The sequence below is a fragment of the Coregonus lavaretus genome, assembly GCF_964263955.1.
Source record: "Coregonus lavaretus genome assembly, chromosome: 18".
In the NCBI taxonomy this organism is placed as follows: domain Eukaryota; kingdom Metazoa; phylum Chordata; class Actinopteri; order Salmoniformes; family Salmonidae; genus Coregonus; species Coregonus lavaretus.
In genome coordinates, this window is record NC_140005.1 from 30,896,531 (window position 1) to 30,917,306 (window position 20,776).

General features: G+C 43.0%; 1 protein-coding gene across 1 annotated transcript in view; it reads right to left on the reverse strand.

The window, feature by feature from the left end:
• LOC311146126 (cysteine-rich motor neuron 1 protein) overlaps positions 1–20,776 on the reverse strand; it is a 128,257-nt gene that overhangs the window by 22,038 nt on the left and 85,443 nt on the right. Inside the window, exons 6-9 of the mRNA XM_084182601.1 lie at positions 12,824–13,006; positions 11,667–11,864; positions 4,459–4,587; positions 3,649–3,805 (exon numbers count right to left, since the gene is read on the reverse strand). Coding sequence (XP_084038727.1) covers positions 3,649–3,805; positions 4,459–4,587; positions 11,667–11,864; positions 12,824–13,006 — 667 coding nt within the window. The remainder of the gene's footprint in view (positions 1–3,648; positions 3,806–4,458; positions 4,588–11,666; positions 11,865–12,823; positions 13,007–20,776) is intronic.

Sequence of the window (20,776 nt, forward strand, 5' to 3'; positions counted from 1 at the left end):
GAAGGCCCAAAGAATTGGCAAAGACTCCAGCCACCCAAGCCATAGACTGTTCTCTCTGCTACCGCACGACAAGCGATACCAGTACACCAAGTCTGGAACCAACAGGACCTTGAACAGTTTCTACCCCCAAGCCATAATACTACTAAATAAGACTGGAAAATAGCTAATCAAATGGCTACCCGGACTACCTGCATTGACCCTACATACTTACACTGACATCCCAACATACACATACACACACACTACATACGCTCACACACACATAGCATGCGCACACATGCATACTGACGCCACACACACTCGTACCCCTGCACATGGACTCGGTACGGGTACTCCCTGTATATAGTCTTGTTACTTTTCCTTGTTATTGTTATTCACTGTGTCCCTGTTTCAATTTTTTATTACATTTGTTATCTATAGTGAAAGTGAGAATATTAGACTACGATGGTTTCATCTCTCACCTCAATAACTCAATAGCACTGATTACAGATGACGACACCCGTCAACTTTTAGTTTGCCATTGTGTTTGTTTGTGTGACATGCTTTAGTTTACAACAGCAAACGTTTGTTTGCCGTAGTATCTGTTTCATCAGTTAGATTTTTGTCATTGCATAGAGAGGTAAACACATAGCAAACAGCCACACAAACATTTGCATATCAGAGACAGGCAGTGTGTACGTTCCAGCAAGGTGCCAATGACAAGCATTACCAATGTCATCAGTTAAAACAAGGACAGCGATAAAGAGGGGTTGTGTGTGTGCACACTCGTGTCAACAGATGGCACATATGACTGACCATTGGGACGTATCAAACAAACGCTTCGCTCTGTGGCTCGCTGCTCTGACCAGACAGAGCAGGGCACCTTTCCTTTCCTAAATAAAAATTATCGTTCCAAATCCCCCCTATCCCATCCAGCTCCACCATCCTCCCCTCCTCTATCCCACCATCCTCCCCTCTTCATCCCTCCCTCTTCTCCTTCCATCCTCCTCCCGCTCCTCCCTCTCCTCCTTCCATCCTCCTCCCTCTCCTCCTTCCATCCTCCTCCCTCTCCTCCTTCCATCCTCCTCCCTCTCCTGCCCACTGTCATGAATAATAGGTGCGAGGAGGAACGGCCATGTACAATCCACATTTGGTTTGGTGATAAGGAGCTATCAAGGGCCATTTCAGTTGTGGGGAATATCAATAGAGTCTGTACGGAGAGGAGACGGCGGCCCGTTGAATTATTCAAACTAAACACTTTGCTGCTCGAACAGAGGGTGTAAGCTATAACTTTGACGGCGCATAAATAGATATCTAAAATTAGAATCTTAGATGCAAGCATTCACGCCGTGCACACTCATTCATGAGACAGAGAGAGAGAGAGAGAGAGAGAGAGAGAGAGAGAGAGAGAGAGAGAGAGAGAGAGAGAGAGAGAGAGAGAGAGAGAGAGAGATAGAGAGAGAGAGAGAGAGAGAGAGACCATTGGTTCAATGCAGGCACAGACCAGTCGAGTAACACCTTTACTGTATGACAGACCATTGTTGAGGGAGAGTTTAGTTTATGATAAGAAGGTAAATGTGTGGACAGGACACTGCCTGCCGCCTAAGCGTTTTACTCTCTGTCATATCCATAACTATTCTGTCATAATAATTCCTAGCAGGCCAGCTGGCTGGTTGGTCCACACCACAGTTAAGATACAGGGCAGATGGATTATAGTGCAGGTGGACCGGCCTCCCCGGGGCCTTATAGAAAAGCTGCTAGCTGCCCAATAGAAAAGCTGCTATGAAAGAGAAGGTCCACTACTATTACTACAAGGGACTGGGGGAAGCAGCCATTAAAGGGGCAGTTGAAACAAAGCGGTCATCCGGTCATCCAATTTACTTTGTTTTGAAACATTGGAGTAAAGCAATCTTATATTTTGGGTTTTGATGGTATACGACAGTTGAACAGTTGAACTAAGCTCATGAAGTTATATTCTTCAAGAATCAAAGGGTATATCTCATAATTTTTTGTCCAAAAATAGATGTAGTAACTGCAGATTTCCCCTTTAAAGCCACAAACTGTAATGAGTGTTTCAGCAAAACAGCAGCCCCGCTATAAATCTATGCCGTGAAACAACTTTATATTTTGGGTTATTATGGGGTAAAACAGTTGTACTATGAGCTCTTGAGGCATTTATAAGTTACATTCTTCAAGAGTAAATATATCATTAATTGAAATGACCATTTAACATCAGTAACTATTGCAGATTGTACCTTTTAACTTGGCCGGGAGTAAAGGAGCCTTAGGGGGCCGGTAGTGAGTTAGACACATCTCCTGAACCATTCTGAACCGCTGACACACATTATCTGCTTCTCCAACTATGGTAATGTTATAAATCAGTTGAGCTCATCAAATGGAGCCTGAGATTGAGTCACATTATAATATTTTCGTTATTGGTCATTTCAGACTAATCTAATCAGAACGTGGTATGGCTGTTGGGCATGTGCTGTAATTGTTCATGTGCTGTATATGAAAGCTTTTGTTTTATAACTCTACACATGAGTTTTAATGCACAGCAAGCGTAGGAGGTATGAGCATGTGTGTGTGTGCCAGGACTGTATGCATACCTTCTTAACCTGCAGACAAGATTCCCTAGTGAAAGCTGTAATAAATGACTTATTACTGATGTACCTCTGTGTGAATGGCAATCCATGTATTCGGGGAGGGGTGCGGTGTGGTGAGCCTACAAGCAGGGTACTAGTGGCCAGATGCATTTGGAGAAGCTAAAATAACATCCTGTTAGAAGATTAGCCCTTCAGTTTCACTATCAGAGGCCATCCTTTACCAAGCGCAACAGCAACACAGCAAACCCAATCAGTAACCTGGGTGAAGCTAATTCAAATGTCAACTCCACATGCAATGCCTGTTTAGCCAAAATGAGTTGTGGCGAAGGAAAAAGCTATAATTTTGTCAGTTTATGAGCAAAACTCACTTAAGCATAACAGGCAAAGCATGTAACCAGGGTAATTAATATAATAATTATATAATATGCCATTTAGCAGACGCTTTTATCCAAAGCGACTTACAGTCATGTGCGCATACATTTTTACGTATGGGTGGTCCCGGGGATCGAACCCACTACCCTGGCGTTACAAGCGCCATGCTCTACCAATTGAGCTACAGAGGACCACATATTTTGTGACATAAGTTTGAAGGAGCCGCTATTTCAATGAAAATTGACCATATGTCAGTCTGTCTGTCTCTGTGAAGTTCTACTGCTTTATAACAGCTGAAAGTGACTGGCAAAGTAGGCATAATTTATTCTGAAACTATGCAGATTTTAAATCGCTTCATATTTCAAAGCGTGGAGCGCTGGAGTGAAAACTATATGATAATTGTGTGAGAGCGGAGAATCATCATGTTTGTTATTAAGCGTGTCTGAGTGGGTAGACTGTCGGTAAAGACAGGGGGAGAGGAAGGGAGAGAAGGATGGAGGTAGAAGCATGGAGGGTGAGAGAGGGAGGGAGGGAAGGAGCAGGAAGAAGGGGTATATGGGGAGGTAGCGATGGACAGAGCAAGGGAGGGAGGGAGGGAGGGAGGGAGGGAGGGAGGGAGGGCGGGAGGGAGGGAGGGAGGGAGGGAGGGAGGGAGGGAGGGAGCGAGGAAGAGAGAGAAGTGCTTTCTCACATGAATCCGAAGGGGCAGGCCTTGTCACAAACAACATCCTTGCACTTCTTTGGCCTGGGGCGACACTGGCATACGTCACAGCCGTGGGCATCTGTCTGCAGGCCGAAGGGACACTTCAGGGTACAGTCAGAGATCAGGGCACTGCACAGCTCTTCTCCTGTAGGGAGGACACAGACAGAAACACATCAGACATCAGTTTATAGCCAAAACGTAACTGTAATTTAATAGTTTTAAAAGTCCACTTATTCTATTATGATCTGTGGCAATGACTTAGAGGTGCATTAAGCTAATTTATACATCAATATGTCTTCATTGAGAGATACTCAAAATGAGGAATTGTTTTTGAAACTCAGAAGTCATGACTTATGATAATGCTCTTTTCTGACAGGCATGGACATTAACATCTTTGTTTTTAAAAGCCCTTTCAAGATGTCTCAGTCTGCCGTCTGTGTTCCTTTAATCCATGTCTGATTACGTCCCAGACAGGTAAAGTCATATCAACAGTCAGACAGTCAGTAAGGAGAGAGAGAACACCAGAGAACAATGTCTCAATGTCATTGGCCCAGGGCGAGTTCTGTCCTCTGTATAAACCAATCCGGTCAGAGGAAATAATAGACATATTGCAAAACAGGCTTGACTGACCGAGACGTCAGACCAAACCACGGTCGTGAACCAAACGGAAGAAAATGGACTGAAACAAGGAGGTACCATCCTGGATTTGTCCAATAAGAAACGCACACTTTCGTTTTACATTGGAAGTTTTAAAACGTATTCCGCTGTGTGCACTAATGAATATGGCCCAGTACTCACGTGTCTTGCAGTGGCAGGTGCGACAGCTTTTCAGGTTCAGTCGGAAGCCGTATAAGCAGTCCTTCTCTGACAGGGAGCAGTTCTCTAATGACTGACAGGTAGGGGGCGCCATCGTGATGTAGGTGGGCTCTGTAGGAACCAAAAAAATCACACACAACATTTTGGACGGTAAGTCGACTGAGTAACGTCACTCAACACACAAATACGACGCACACGTGCGCGCGCACACACACACACACACACACACACACACACACAGCTTTGTTCTGGCATTATGACTAATAGGAGCCATCAGAGTCAAAAGCAATTTCTCCACAAACCCACACCTATCTTCCATTAATGTGGGTAAATATCACAGAACAATAGTTGAAAAAACCTGACAGCTACTATAATATCCTGTATAAAGGCACGACCAACTGACCTCTGTGACCTGACTCCTCCACTCCTCCATCTAATGTATATTACATTCGCATATCTCTTCACATTGAGGTGTCTGCATTTCAGTTCAGTTTGTTTGAATCCATTAAAAGATTATAGAGCACTTAATATCATATCGTAGGCCGTTAGCTGGCCATATTTCACAGTCATGGACACCAGCACACGGTTTAGTTAAGACAGCTTTGAAAAATTCCTCCCTGATGCTTGTCACCATGCCTGGCTGGCTGGCTGCTATCTGCTGCATGTGGCTCCTCTCTGCTGAGGAGGGAGCCAGGACCAGTGCTGTTCTGTGATGATAAATATGAGGAGGGTTGTACCAGGGTTGAAGAGGAGACCAGACCAGGAAGGGGAGGAAGAGGAGGAAGATAGGAGGAGGTGGGAAGTAGGACAGGAGAAGGAAGATGGGGAGTAGGATAAGAGAAGGAGGAAGGGAGGAGGAAGAGGAGGTGGAGAGGAGGAGGAGGTGGGAAGGATGATAGGTGGAGGTGGGGAGGAGGACAGGTGGAGGTGGCAAGGATAATAGGTGGAGGTGGGGAGGAGGACAGGTGGAGGTGGCCAGGAGGAGGTAGGGGGAGGACAGGACAGTCAAGGTCAGAGGAGACACCAGTGACTAACTGCAGCTTCTCTCTGAAGTAGGCTATCTTATCATGAATGCAAATCACGTGTACGCTGGCCAGTCTAGTCTGTCACAAGAGACTATGAATGTAATAATGCACAACATAAACATAGTAGTAGAAAGAAAACATAGTGACAATGCTAATAATGCATAGACAATGCTAAATCTATTGGAAACCATTTAAAACAAAATAAATAGAAGCCTATAAGGACATTTCATTAAACAAAGGCAAACAAATGTGTTGGGGTCACTTTGTGATGAATTAATTCCTGGTAAACACAAAATGGCCAGGTAGGGAAGGAGAGTAGGTCTGTCTGAAAACAGTGCAGTACCAATTATTCTGGAGGTGTGAATTTAATTAAGTCCCATCAGATAAAAGTAACAAAATGACACAATGTTCTTTTCCCATCTGCTTTCCCCTCAAGGTTATTTGTCTCTGTTGAACGCCTCCATGTCTTTATTTCAGGACTTATAGTTATTATGAATTAAGAATGAGCTCTCTCGCTCTGATTTCATTAACTTGCTACAACCTAGGGCTAAAACAAGGTATCCCTGTTAACAAACAACTGGTGGGCAGGCTCAAAACAGCCTGGTAGTTACAGTAGCCGGGACATGGCAATTCAAGGCAAAAAAACTAATGCATCGCCAAATAGACCATACACACAAACAGTAACAAAACACAAATGCACACAAAGCAACCCCCCCTCCCCCTCCCCCTTCCCCGCTCTGTATCCCAGGTGTAGGTGAGTTATGTAGCATTAAACATTAAGCATGGCAGAGGCCTCCAGAGGGCTTCATTCCAATGTGACAGCCTTGATTTGCTTAATTACACACAGTGTGTCTGGCACAATAACCACCCTGACAGAGAGGGGGTGTCACCTTGAGGAAACGAGCTCTCCTAACAAATAATAATTAGGAAATAAAAATGCATAAAGCGCTGGCCTGGCTGTGGGGGAGCTAAATTAAGCTGCCGGGAGCAGAGGGCCGTGTGCCCTGGGGCCGCTGGGACAAGGGCAGGGGTGTGTGTGTGAGTGTGTGTGTGTGTGTGTGTGTGTGTGTGTGTGTGTGTGTGTGAGCGTGTGTGTATGTGTGCGTGTGCGTTTGTGTGTGTACTGCCTGGGAGGGACAAGGGCAGGGGTGACAGTGGCAGGACCTGGCTTGTGTTTACCTGGTGTTCCCAGAGGCCCAGTACACACAGAGGACCAGACCCAGTACACACGCAATACATGGCAATGACAACACAGCTCACACTGACTGACCTCCCCTCAGGTTTAAAGTTGACGGGCTCTAACAGGCAACGTACTGTACTACTGCAACCTCCACACTGCAAGATGGTGACTATCTTGGTGTAAATCAATCAAAACAACCATTGTAATAGTGTTAGAGTAATATTTGATATGGCAAATAGATGAGACAATCCCATTGATTGTTTCTCAGAGGATTCTACATGCCAGGGAAATCTGGTTGAGGTCCTAACCAGTGAGCTGCGGGGGTTTTCTATAAAGGGTAGCTATCTACACATCACCAATGTCAGGAGTCTTTGTTAAGGAGGCAGAGCAAGGTCATTAGTGGGATAACGATGTCAGGGCATGCATTAAACTCTGCTGCTCACTGTCATATTGCTCTCAGAGTATCTATCTCATCCCCCACCAAGACACAATGGTCAATTTCTCCTATAGTGACGTGGTCAAACCCATCTTACAGTATCATACAAAAACTCATCCCATCCATGAATGGAATACAAATATGAATAGGTGTTTGGGAGAAATCACATGTTGCAATCTGTTCCAATCTGTTCCAGTCTCTCTCCAGCCACTGTTGAAATTGAAGTAAATCAAAGCCAAGCCTAGCCCAGTGAGTAAAAACATGATGCCCCATAGAGATTCAATTCCCCTATCAGTAAATGTAATGGCTGTAAAAGTGTGTGAGCACGAGCATATCAAAGAAGGGAATCATATCTATACCCATCTATCTCTGCTTTGATCTGAAAAACCCTGGAAACCCTGATGAGGAGGACAGAACACACACAAAATCACTATCAGCAACACAAATATCCTTCTGTGTAGAATAGCAGTGAGTGAACAATGTTGTGCTTATTGCACCTATTTTACATAATACAGATGCTCCAGTTATACGGTCTATAAAAACATAAATACACATAATCTGTTATTATTAATATTACCATTCAGGGTGCATGGCCAGGAGTGTGACGGTTGGGTTAGCGTGGGAGGACTGAGGGATGCATCCTACCTCCACACCCTACCTGCCTCTCTCTCCCTAGGTTTGAGGCTCGGTCACTCAAACACGCATAATTGCTTCAGAGTCGGACAGGCGCATAAAAGATGAATGGAAGGGGGTGGAGGTGGGGGTTGAGCGTGAGCGGCCAGGGTTCTGCCCACAATGGGGCAGAGGTAAAGAAGCCTGCAGGCATTGAGACATGGCATGGTCCACTGCCCTCTACTCTCCTCGTCCTTCCTGTGCTCAGTCAGGATGCATCCACCCTCTCTCCCTCACCCTCCATCAATCCATCCATCCATCCCTCTATCCATCCCTTTATTCATCTATCCATCTAAACTCCCTCTCTCTCTCTCTCTCTCTCTCTCTCTTCCTCCCTCTCTCTCTCCCTCCCTCCCTCCCTCCCTCCATCCCCCTTCCCTCCTTCCCAACCCAGGTCCACATTAGAGAATATTTACGGGTGGAAATGACCCCAGGCCAGTGGAACTAGCTACCTAATTGGAGATCTTTGCATCCTGATTAGAAAACAAAACTCACCACTAATTCCCTGGGTTGAGCTTGTAATGTATAATGTTGTTTCCAATTACTTGTTATTCATTGATTGTGTTTTAAAATGCTTTGATAGTCTGATAGTGTACTGTTTAATTGGAGGGAGAAGTGGAGTAAGAACCCATGAGGGGAAATATGAATCTGAGGTGATATGAGGTTAATTTACCAAGTCCCCTGGCTGTCCCTGTCAGATCATCCATCCACTTACTGACTGCATGATAGAGTCCAACTCCTTTAAATACAAATACTATTCATTACCCCAGATATAAAGCTGAAGTCGGTAGTTTACATACACCTTAGCCAGATACATTTAAACTCAGTTTTTCACAATTCCTGACATTTAATCCTAGTAAAAAATTCCCTGTCTTAGGTCAGTTAGGATCACCACTTTATTTTAAGAATGTGAAATGTCAGAATAATAGTAGAGAGAATGATTTATTTCAGCTTTTATTTCTTTCATCACATTCCCAGTGGGTCAGAAGTTTACATACACTCAATTAGTATTTGGTAGCATTCCATTTAAATTGTTTAACTTTGGTCAAACGTTTCGGGTAGCCTTCCACAAGCTTCCCACAATAAGTAGGGTGAATTTTGGCCCATTCCTCCTGACAGAGCTGGTGTAACTGAGTCAGGTTTGTAGGTCTCCTTGCTCGCACACGCTTTTTCAGTTCTGCCCACACATTTTCTATAGGATTGAGGTCAGGGATTTGTGATGGCCACTCCAATACCTTGACTTTGTTGTCCGTAAGCCATTTTGCCACAACTTTGGAAGTATGCTTGGGGTCATTGTCCATTTGGAAGACCCATTTGCGACCAAGCTTGAACTTCCTGACTGATGTCTTGAGATGTTGCTTCAATATATCTTACATAATTTTCCTTCCTCATGATGGCATCTATTTTGTGAAGTGCACCAGTCCCTCCTGCAGCAAAGCACCCCCACAGCATAATGTTGCCACCCCCGTGCTTCACGGTTGGGATGGTGTTCTTCGGCTTGCAAGCTGCCCCCTTTTTCCTCCAAACATAACGATGGTCATTATGGCCAAACAGTTTTTGTTTCAGGCTTTTTTATGGCGGTTTTGGAGCAGTGGCTTCTTCCTTGCTGAGCGGCCTTTCAGGTTATGTCGATATAGAACTTGTTTTACTGTGGATATAGATACTTTTGTACCTGTTTCCTCCAGCATCTTCACAAGGTCCTTTGCTGTTGTTCTGGGATTGATTTGCACTTTTCGCACCAAAGTACGTTCATCTCTAGGAGACAGAACACTTCTCCTTCCTAAGCGGTATGACGGCTGCGTGGTCCCATGGTGTTTATACTTGCATACTATTGTTTGTACAGATGAACGTGGTACCTTCAGGCGTTTGGATATTGCTCCCAAGGATGAACCAGACTTGTGGAGGTCTACCATTTTTTTTCTGAGGTCTTGGCTGATTTCTTTTGATTTTTCCACGATGTCAAGCAAAGAGGCACTGAGTTTGAAGGCAGGCCTTGAAATACATCCACAGGTACACCTCCAATTGACTCAAATGATGTCAATTAGCTTCTAACGAAGCTTCTAAAGCCATGACATAATTTTCTGGAATTTTCCAAGCTGTTTAAAGGCAAAGTCAACTTAGTGTATGTAAACTTCTGACCCACTGGAATTATGATACATTGAATTATAAGTGAAATAATCTGTCTGTAAACAATTTTTGGAATAATTACTTGTGTCACGCACAAAGTAGATGTCCTAACCGACTTGCCAAAACTATAGTTTGTTAACAAGACATTTGTGGAGTGGTTGAAAAACGAGTTTTAATGACTCCAACCTAAGTGTATGTAAACTTCCGACTTCAACTGTATCAATATCTTCTAGGTCAAGCATGCTAGGCTACAGTAGAGCGTGCTAACGCTAAAAGGGGTCTTACAACTCATTGTTTTGCAGCTAACAATGCTAAGCTGTAACTAAGTATCCATACAGTATCTTGCATCACTGATTTAGGCAATTACTCACTCTTGAAGCTTTGTTTCATCGTGACTTCCACCTACCAAGGTTTGACTGGTTATGATTAACTCCTATACACGTTTGGTAACAGGCCATTTGATGCGGTGCTAGGTCCATATATAGTGTTCCGGGTATTCATAAGATAAGGCAATATGCTGTACCAGAACCGTGGTACCTCGCTACCAAGGTAAAATAGATTATAATCAACCAAGATCATCACCTACAGTACCATCGATCCAATATCTGCTCTGTGTGTGTGTGTGTGTGTGTGTGTGTGTGTGTAATATAGAAACCGGCAGCATACTACACTGGACTAGTCCCTTGTACCCTAGATGTAATCTCATCAGTGATAGGAAGCCAGAGAGAGCCTCACATATACACACACAGAAACATCCCCAGATAGCTTTGCAAAAATCCATACTACAGACTTCCCTAATAAAAGATTATGATTCTGTAAGCCACTAAGCTCACTGCTTCCACTAACCAGACAAACGAGCAACAAGACGCAGCCCTAGTCCCCAGTGTAGACCGAGCTGGTCTTTCCAAACCAATTTGAAAAATACATGGGAGGATAGAGGAGACAGTAATGTGGTATTCTGAGCAGTGCATAATAAATAACTCAATAAAGCAGTGCATAATGTTAGGGAAAAAGAACACCAGGAAGGTTTGAGGATTGTGTATGTGTGTGTGTGTGCGTGCTTGTGCGTGTGTGTTGTCACTGTTTGTATGCAGATTGCTGCTGCGTGACACCAGCGGTAGTGAAGCCGAGCCACACACCTGCTAACTGAAAGGATGTGATTCTGCTCAGCCTCAGAGGCATATTTCCCTAGCCGGGCTGATTTGGAGCTGCTCATAGACTACTGTACTGTTCTACTGCTACTGTATGACTACTGACTCTGATGTTTGGGTTTTTACCAAGGACTAAACAAAGATGTTAACATTTGAATCGGCACAGACACTGACCCTGTCTGTCCACAGAGACACACACACAGACAAACAAATACACAGGTCCACAGATGGATACAAATAAACATAAAACAAAACAGTACACAATGGCAGAGAGAAAGAGGGGGGGGGTGAGGTGGAGGGAGAAAGAGAGAGATAGATAGAGAAGCAGACAAAGGGAGAGACTTTAGCTGAGAGAAAGAGGCAAGAAATAGAGACAGAGAGAAAGTAAGACAGAAAAAGAGATAGAAACAGACACAGCTAGCAAGAGAGATGTAAATAGACACCAACAGAGTAGAGAGCTGGAGATGCAGCCAGACAGTGGCAATGATACAGACACAAACAGAGACAGACAGGGTGAGGTGAGAGGGCACGTCGGGTGGAGGTGTGTGTTGCTCTCCTTATCCTCACACACACACACACACACACACATACACACTTACCCTCACACACTGGGCAGCACTCTCCTGGTACGGTCACAGGGTTGAGGCAGCTGTGCCCGCAGGCGGCGGCCACACACCGGGCGTCGCCGCTCACACACTGGCAGAACGTACAGTCGTCCTCACGCCAGTGGTCTCCGTGTGCTAGGATCTCCCCGTTCACGTAGCAACCAGCAAAGTTCAGCACTGGGTAGATGGGGTCTGGAAAAGAGATAGAGAACACATTGATAAAGATAAAAGACTAAAGAGGTTATAGTTTAAAGGTTGAGGTTGAGATGAAAGCCATGTGAACTTGAGAATGGCTTTTGAGAGCATTCACATCTTCTCTCACCAACCCTGAAAAAAGCAGCAATTTAAAATATTTTATGTGGTGCTCTGAAAATATACTTCATTGTCTGATGGATTCCAAGGTCACACTGTAATACATGTGATACCATCATGAATATAGTTGTATATTCATTCATGTATTCTTAAATACAGAGCTAACGCAAAATTATCTTCAGGTTGTGAAGGAGCTTTCTTACCCGTCTGTCAGTGTGTTTTTACAGCTGTGTGTGTGAGTGTGTGCATGTGCGCTCTGTTTGTGTGTGTCCCTGAACCAAAGACAGTCATTCAAAGAGAGGTTGAGTGATGAGCAGAAGGGGGGACGACTGACTGAGTGACTGTTTAAGCCCTCTCATCATTCAGCCTTTGATTGCGTGCAGCTGGATATTGCCATGGCGGTGTAGACGTTTGGCGTTCTCCTCAGTTCTTCTCTCTCCTGATGTTTATTGATGCTCTGCACTCGCCCTTTACCACAGGCACTAATTTGAGATGATATGAAATGCTTTGGTCTCAGCAGACTGTCATTTCTGTTGCCACGTCTCTGAATGTTAGAAACCAAGGTAACATTGGTCATAGGCTTGATCACGATCTGAATACATACAATAGTAAGGACGAGGTTTGGTTTGGTGATTCCCTTTAAAGGAATAGTTCAGGACACAGACTCCCTCTGTATTCACAAAGAGTTGTGTCAGAGTAGGAGTGCTGATAAAGGATCAGTTTTGCCTTTCAGATCATGATGAATAGGATTATATAGAAATCCCATAATAGTCACTGTTTAGGAACGGAATCAGGGAGGGATTAGTCAGGGGCGAAGTCATTTGGTGAGGAAGTCATACCTTCACAGACAGGACAGCACTCCCCCTCAGGGACGTAGTAGCGTTCACAGTGCAAGATGCCACACTGGGCGGTGAAGCACACCGACACCCCTCCCTGACATCGACAGAAGCGGCAGGCGTCCATTCGGAACATGTCTCCGTCATGGTACTCCGACCCGTTGAAGCTGCACGCCGGTTTGGTCTCTGGAGAGGAGATAGGATTTATGATGAGACAAATGAATCAATCAAATATGCTTTTTTATATCAGCAGTTGTCACTAAGTAGTTTTACAATAATCCGCCCTGACCTCAAAGAGCAAGCAGAAGCAGAGGCACATTGTCTAGGAAACACTCCCTTTCAGGATCATTTAGTACACCCACCCACCGAGCGACAGAACAAAACATTTTTAAAAGTAGGAACAAAAGAGGGAAACACTTTATAACGATGACAAAAGTGGTCCAAAACTCCCATCACACAGCTAGCGTGTATTTGTCTGAGAGAAAAGCTGTTGTAAAGATTCAGCAGAGTTTCAGACGGTCTCTCCGGGTCTCCATGGCAACACAAGGTGCATAATTCACCTTTTAGCCCGGTGCTTGATATAATGCCTACAGTGGAGAGAGTTTGTCAACGAGTGCAACTCAAAGAAATCCATGCATGAGAGACAGATCATTAACTATAGTCCCTTCAGATGTATGGAACTGTAGGTACACTGCAACACCATAGGAAGTCATTAGACACAAGACCGCAAGACACACACATGCACACACCAAACACAAAGTTCTTAACATTTCATAACTGTCAACTCATTTGATCGCTCTCCACATCTCCAACACAACACAACTCTCTTATCTCTAATCACTCTCAGGAGGAGTCTGTCCTCTCCATGAGCAACTGGTAATTTCCCCGTCCTCTTCAGCTATTAAAAGTCCAAGGCTTTGGACCATTTAACGTTTTTCTGGTCCAAAAATATTTAAAAACCCAGAAGCATTTAATCTAGTGCAGCTGTATCAGAGAACAGTAAATTCCCAGGAATCAATGGGACTGCAAAATTGGTTTCTACATGTTTACAATTACAGTGCCTGCCAATATGGCATGTGGGGTCTTTCATTTTCTGCTACTAATTTTGTAAATTAGTTGTGGTTCAATGAATAACAACGTGATGGGGTGATACTGCATGCATGGTTGTCACACCAGTGAGGGCTGTGAATTCACTCAACAATTTTCTAATCAGGCACACTTCTGTTCATATCTTCTCAGCTGCTGTTCCGTGTGTATGAGCGTACCTCCCTCCCTTGACTGCTATGGTGTGTATAAAGCACTGGGCGGTGTGTGTGTGTGTGTATCTGACGTCGAAATGAATAAATAGGAGGAGGATGTAACAGATATACATTCCTAATGGTTTCTTGTCTATTGTGATGGCATCAGTGTGTAGATGTCATGCAAGGACATCCCTGTACAATGCATAGCATTCATACAATGAATGTATTTCAGGAGCAGTGTTTCAAGGTTCTGTTTGTGATTCATACCTGTATTTGTAGTATTCGTGTTTTCTTTCAAATACATTGAGCATTTGATGAGCCTACCTGGAGTGCAGGTGATGGAGATGGGCGGGGTTTGCACTTTTGGGACAATTCCATTGCATCAGGTAAACTCAATCAAGAATAGGTCAAAGTACTTGGAAGAAAATAAATACTATCTGAACCCATAGTCTGTTCCATCCACGGTACAGTATGTGATCTGTGCTCTAGTTACAGTAGTGGGTTCTGTAAGACAGAGTAGGTGATGACTGTTATGTATCAGTGCTGGGGGCTGCAGGCTGCAGTGGAACAGAGCTGCCTGACTCTTGGGTATTATTACCTTTATAAATGAAACAGTTAACCGCTGGCACACGAATACCACAGGCCAGCAACACTATAGGCTAGTAGAGCAAAACACTGTACTGTGTTAGGTGGCTAGGTGGCACAAGGACACAGGGGATTCTAATGTTGTATCTGTTCTTGTTGGGGATTTTCTGCCGAATAGGAAACAACGCATCCATACTATAGGCGTGTGATTGGACAGGACAGAGCAGGTCCCCTAGGACTATTGTTTCTCAATATACATCTTGATTTAAAGCACTGTGGCCATCCTGTTCACAGCTGTGCTTCAGCATGTCAATGGTCCACTGCAGTAATGACTAAACCAATCAGAGGTTAGGGTAAGAGAGAGTTCCTTCCTGTTCACAGCTGTGCTTCACTGTGTCATTGGTCCGTTGCTGCAGTGATGATGCATTTGAAGCACATGATTATTCTCCACATGGTTATTTTAACCATGAGAATGAATTGGTCTTGGAGACTGACTGACTGTGTATGCAGTTTGATTGGGCAGAAACCAAGCTGAAGCCATAGTCTGATTCTCCATAGAGCTCATCTTCTTCTCTCCACACATAAGCAGGATCATGTTTGCAGACAAAGACAATCATTTTGCAAGCTGTGGATTTTGATTGTTGCCGAGTGTTTTGGGACCTTCCTCACTCAATAGACGTATCATTTGGCATTTGAACTGCATCCATGACTGGGATATTTGTAGTATTACATTGTTATTGATTACTGCATTGTTGGGTTTAGAGCTCGCAACAAAGGCATTGCACTATACTTGTGCATGTGACATTAAAACTTGAAATTTGATAATCATAATACCAGTATGTTCTGCATTGTTTGGTGGGAAAAGTTTTCCGAAATGGAATGAATGGGTTTCCAGATTTTGGAGTCATTTGGGCTTTTCGGTTTTTGGTTGAATGGAACGACCGTTTAGCTGCCAGACTGAAACAGTAAAACCTTATATTTCTGCCAATATCAATCCAAAAATGCCATCCAAGGTGTCTGTCTCGTGGTGATTTCATTTTTATGAGCCTTCACAGAAGGGAATTCTTAAGGGGCTAACTGCATCCAAAAGCATTTTCATATTTCATATTTCCATTTGGAACACATGTCAGGGTCGCCCGTCTGGCCTGACGAAAATGATGTAATCAGTTCTAGTGGCTCTAGTGGACGGGTGTGCAAGCGAGGAGGCGTGCGTGTGTCTGTCTAATGGATAGCTTCCTGCCTGGATATATGGTTGCTGCAAGGATAGAGAGCCCTGATGGTGAACGTTTTACAGAAATATGTTGGTTTTTAATCATAAAGAAATCCCTGTTATTGACTGCATTTTCACCCCCGAGATGTGGTTGAATATCTTAAGCATATAGCTAGATCCAGCAAGCTACAGCCATGTAAATATTCATTATCCCCATAGTATTGCTGCCATAGCTCTGTTGATCAACAATCCACCTCCATATAACCAAGCCAAACAACCTTTCAAACGGTAAACACGAAAGCAGGATCAGGCCTTTGAATCCTGGACCACTCAGATGGAACTTAACTTTATGTGACTGAAAAGTTAGAGTTTGGCAGGCAGCATATTACAGACAGCCAGGGCTATGAAACATCGATACTTTCTTCTATGGCCAAAGTGTTCATTCCCATTGGACATGCTCAAAAACACTCTTATTGCCAATGTGTTCCCCTTGGACATGCTCAAAGAAAGTCCTGCTCTCAGGTAGAGAAAAATATCCTCTTATTGGTCACTTTTAACAAGGCTTTATATCTCATTACCTGGAGGACGATTTCATTTTATCATGGTGATGGATGATGCTGAGTCCACTGTCTCTTAAGGGCTCAGGTAGAATTCTACAAAAAAGCCTATAAAGCAAAGGCAGGAAACCAACACTGTTTGGCAAAGTGTGGAAAAAGTGGTAAGCAAGTTAGCAACTGATTTTCAAAAAGTCAAATTATTTTATTGTGTTATACAGTTGAAGTAAAACTCGTTTTTCAACCACTCCACAAATGTCTTGTTAACAAACTATAGGTTTTGGCAAGTTGGTTAGGACATCTACTTCGTGCATGACACAAGTAATTTTTCCTACAATTGTTTACAGACAGATTATTTCACTCATAATTCACTGTATCACAATTCCAGTGGGTTAGAAGTTTACATACACTAAGTTGACTGTGCCTTTAAACAGCTTGGAAAATTCCAGAAAATGATGTCATGGCTTTAGAAGCTTCTGATAGGCTAATTGACATCATTTGAGTCAATTGGAGGTGTACCTGTGGATGTATTTCAAGGCCTGCCTTCAAACTCAGTGCCTTCAAACTCAGTGCCTCTTGGCTGATTTCAAAAGAAATCAGCCAAGACCTCAGAAAAAAAATGGTAGACCTCCACAAGTCTGGTTCATCCTTGGGAGCAATATCCAAACGCCTGAAGGTACCACGTTCATCTGTACAAACAATAGTATGCAAGTATAAACACCATGGGACCACGCAGCCGTCATACCGCTTAGGAAGGAGAAGTGTTCTGTCTCCTAGAGATGAACGTACTTTGGTGCGAAAAGTGCAAATCAATCCCAGAACAACAGCAAAGGACCTTGTGAAGATGCTGGAGGAAACAGGTACAAAAGTATCTATATCCACAGTAAAACGAGTCCTATATCGACATAACCTGAAAGGCCGCTCAGCAAGGAAGAAGCCACTGCTCCAAAACCGCCATAAAAAAGACAGACTACGGCTTGCAACTGCACATGGGGACAAAGATCTCACTTTTTGGAGAAATGTCCTCTGGTCTGATGAAACAAAAACTGTTTGGCCATAATGACCATCGTTATGTTTGGAGGAAAAAGGGGGTACCTTGCAAGCCGAAGAACACCATCGCAACCATGAAGCACGGGGGTGGCAGCATCATGCTGTGGGGGTGCTTTGCTGCAGGAGGGACTGGTGCACTTCACAAAATAGATGGCATCATGAGGAAGGAAAATTATGTGGATATATTGAAGCAACATCTCAAGACATCAGTCAGGAAGTTAAAGCTTGGTCGCAAATGGGTCTTCCAAATGGACAATGACCCCAAGCATACTTCCAAAGTTGTGGCAAAATGGCTTAAGGACAACAAAGTCAAGGTATTGGAGTGGCCACCACAAAGCCCTGACCTCAATCCTATAGAAAATGTGTGGGCACAACTGAAAAAGCATGTGCGAGCAAGGAGGCCTACAAACCTGACTCAGTTACACCAGCTCTGTCAGGAGGAATGGGCCAAAATTCACCAAACTTATTGTGGGAAGATTGTGGAAGGCTACCCGAAACATTTGATCCAAGTTAAACAATTTAAAGGCAATGCTACCAAATACTAATTGAGTGTATGTAAACTTCTGACCCACTGGGAATGTGATGAAATAATTAAATGCTGAAATAAATAATTCTCTCTACTATTATTCTGACATTTCACATTTTTAAAATAATGTGGTGATCCTAACTGACCTAGGACAGGGAATTTTTACTAGCATTAAATGTCAGGAAAACTGAGTTTAAATGTATTTGGCTAAGGTGTATGTAAACTTCCGACTTCAACTGTAGGTTTCATGTTGCTTGTATCTAAACCAAAGTAGATCGTTTTAAGATTGTTTTATACGTCAGTTGTGGTCTCTATAAGCTTCAATATGAGGTTCTAAACTTAGCATGAAAGTGCATATTTGTAGCTGTGTGGGCTAATATAGTCAAAATGTTTGCCTTGGGGTAAGTTAAGCCAATGGCCACCATACCCTATACAAATGATGATTACATTTTGTCCGTTTTATGCATAGTATTTTTGCAATGTGTCATGCATATGAACTCAAGATAGAGAGAGCAGCCAAGGAAGTGAGAGAAGGGAAAAAGTCAATTCGAGCAGCAGTTTGAAGCTGGTGTACAAAACAGAAAGTAAAAGAAGCAAAAAACGAAACAGAAGACCGGGAAGCATAGAAATAGTGCACATAGAACAGATCTACCACCTCTTAGACTTGCGTTCAATGAGAATGACAGATCTATAATGTGCATTTCTATGTGAATTTGGTCAGGTCACCCAAAAAGTTACATATTGCAGAGAGAGAGAGAGAGAAAGAGAGCGAGAGTGAGTGAGAGTGAGAGTGAGAGAGAGAGAGACACAGAGAGAGAGAGAGAGAGAGAGAGAGAGAGAGAGAGAGAGAGAGAGAGAGAGAGAGAGAGAGAGAGAGAGAGAGAGAGAGATGACCCAATGTAGGTTATGTTAAACTTGACAAAAAGAGGAATAAATAAATAAAACACCTCAGATTAGTTTGATGCATTTGATATTTAATACTCATGTTGTTTATGTTGCGTTTGAGTCTAATTGATGTCTTTCAGGCTGGTGTATTGGGGCGGCCTGTTCTGTCTGCATTTCAGACCAAAGCAAGACCATGTTTAAAGCTCACTATGGATCTACAAACAGGTTAGCCTCTATAAAGTCTTTGGATGTATTTGCAGTGTGAGTATAGCGTGTTCTGTGTTATTTCTTTGTATTTTCCATTACTAACTGAATGGTAAATGAATGTATTTACAGTGTGATTATTGTGTGTTCTGTTACTCCTGTCTCTGTCCTCCATACTCTCCCTCTCCATACTGTCTTGTCATCATCACAGCAGCTGATAGCAGAGCACATACTCAGAAATGTGTTCTTGGGGGGTAAATTACCAGCAAATGTTGAATGGCAAACCTTTTGCTGTAGAGAGGGATAGGGGAGACCAGAGCACAAAGTAACGCGAGGTCAGATGTAACAGCCAAAGTATTCAAATTAGAAACTACTTAGAAAGCAGTTATCCAATGTGCTAATGCTTTGTTAGTGTCTCTACATACCTATTTTTGATTATTGACCTGTGAAATATTCTCCATGTATCTAAATATATCATTTTTATCAGTAAGATGGGGTCTTTTGATTGGTATAGTTGATGACAATAATTATTATAGTATTTTTAGTATAGGTTCCTATCTTGTTGTCGATACACATCAAATATGAAGGTTCGTTAACGGTTGACTATTTATTGATTGCATATTTGGATTTCTGTGACTTTCAATGTCAATAAAATGAATTTGTGACTTTACAAGTTTGCCACTCAATATTATGTGTATTATTATTGTTAATAGTATATTGTTATTATTATTATTATTATTATTTGTAGTAGTATTAGTACAGTAGTAGTAGTAGTAGTAGTAGTAGTAGTAGTAGTAGCAGTATTGCTATTATTCATAATAGAATACATGGGACATAAAATGTTCCTACAGGAACCTTAAAACCCTAGAAGGTTCTTTGAGGAACCCTTTTAACCCATAAGAGTCTAAGCCCTGTCTAAGCCGGGGGAGGGAGGAGGGGGGGGGGGGGTTCTACTAAGCCATATGGATTTGTTTTAAGAAGGTCATACCAAGGATAATTTTGCTATTTGATTTTGAATTTGAAGACCCCTCCCAAAAAATGTTTTTAACATTATTTGATGACAAATTTGATTTGGCCTTACTGCTATTAGCCCCTACAGATTCACTACATAGAACAACAGATAGTCCCCAAAAAATTATCTAAAGGAAGTTTGTTCTGAAGTGTCTGTCCTATATCTTAGAGATACAGTTAAAGAAAGAACTGGAAACATTAGTTTATTATTATTTATTTTTTTACATGTATTTAACCCCTTATTTTTGGCAATAAACAGTATCCATACATACTTCCATTCATTTTTTCTACTGGTACCAAGGGACCTTCAGACGAGTCTTGTGAGGCCATATTAGTGTGTAACCCAAACTGTTCGGATGCTACAGACAGAAGTTGGCAGATCGGCTTTACTGACTTCAGATGAGTCCCAAGACGCTTGTGGGGGTCGTAGAGCACAACGGAGAACACCATCGTGTTCGTGAGTTTATAGGCTAAACTGTTTGAATGCTACAGACGATTTTGTGAGAAGACCGATTTTTGGGATGTCTCATGGTCTGGCAAACACCACTCTAGCTCTGTCACCTTTCACCGCAAAATCTCTAGCTTAAACTGACGGATTTCTATGGGGATTGTTGTATTATGCTAATTAGATTTCCACGGGGGCGCGGACATCGACCTTATGGGGTTAAAACGTTCGTCAGGGAAAAGGTT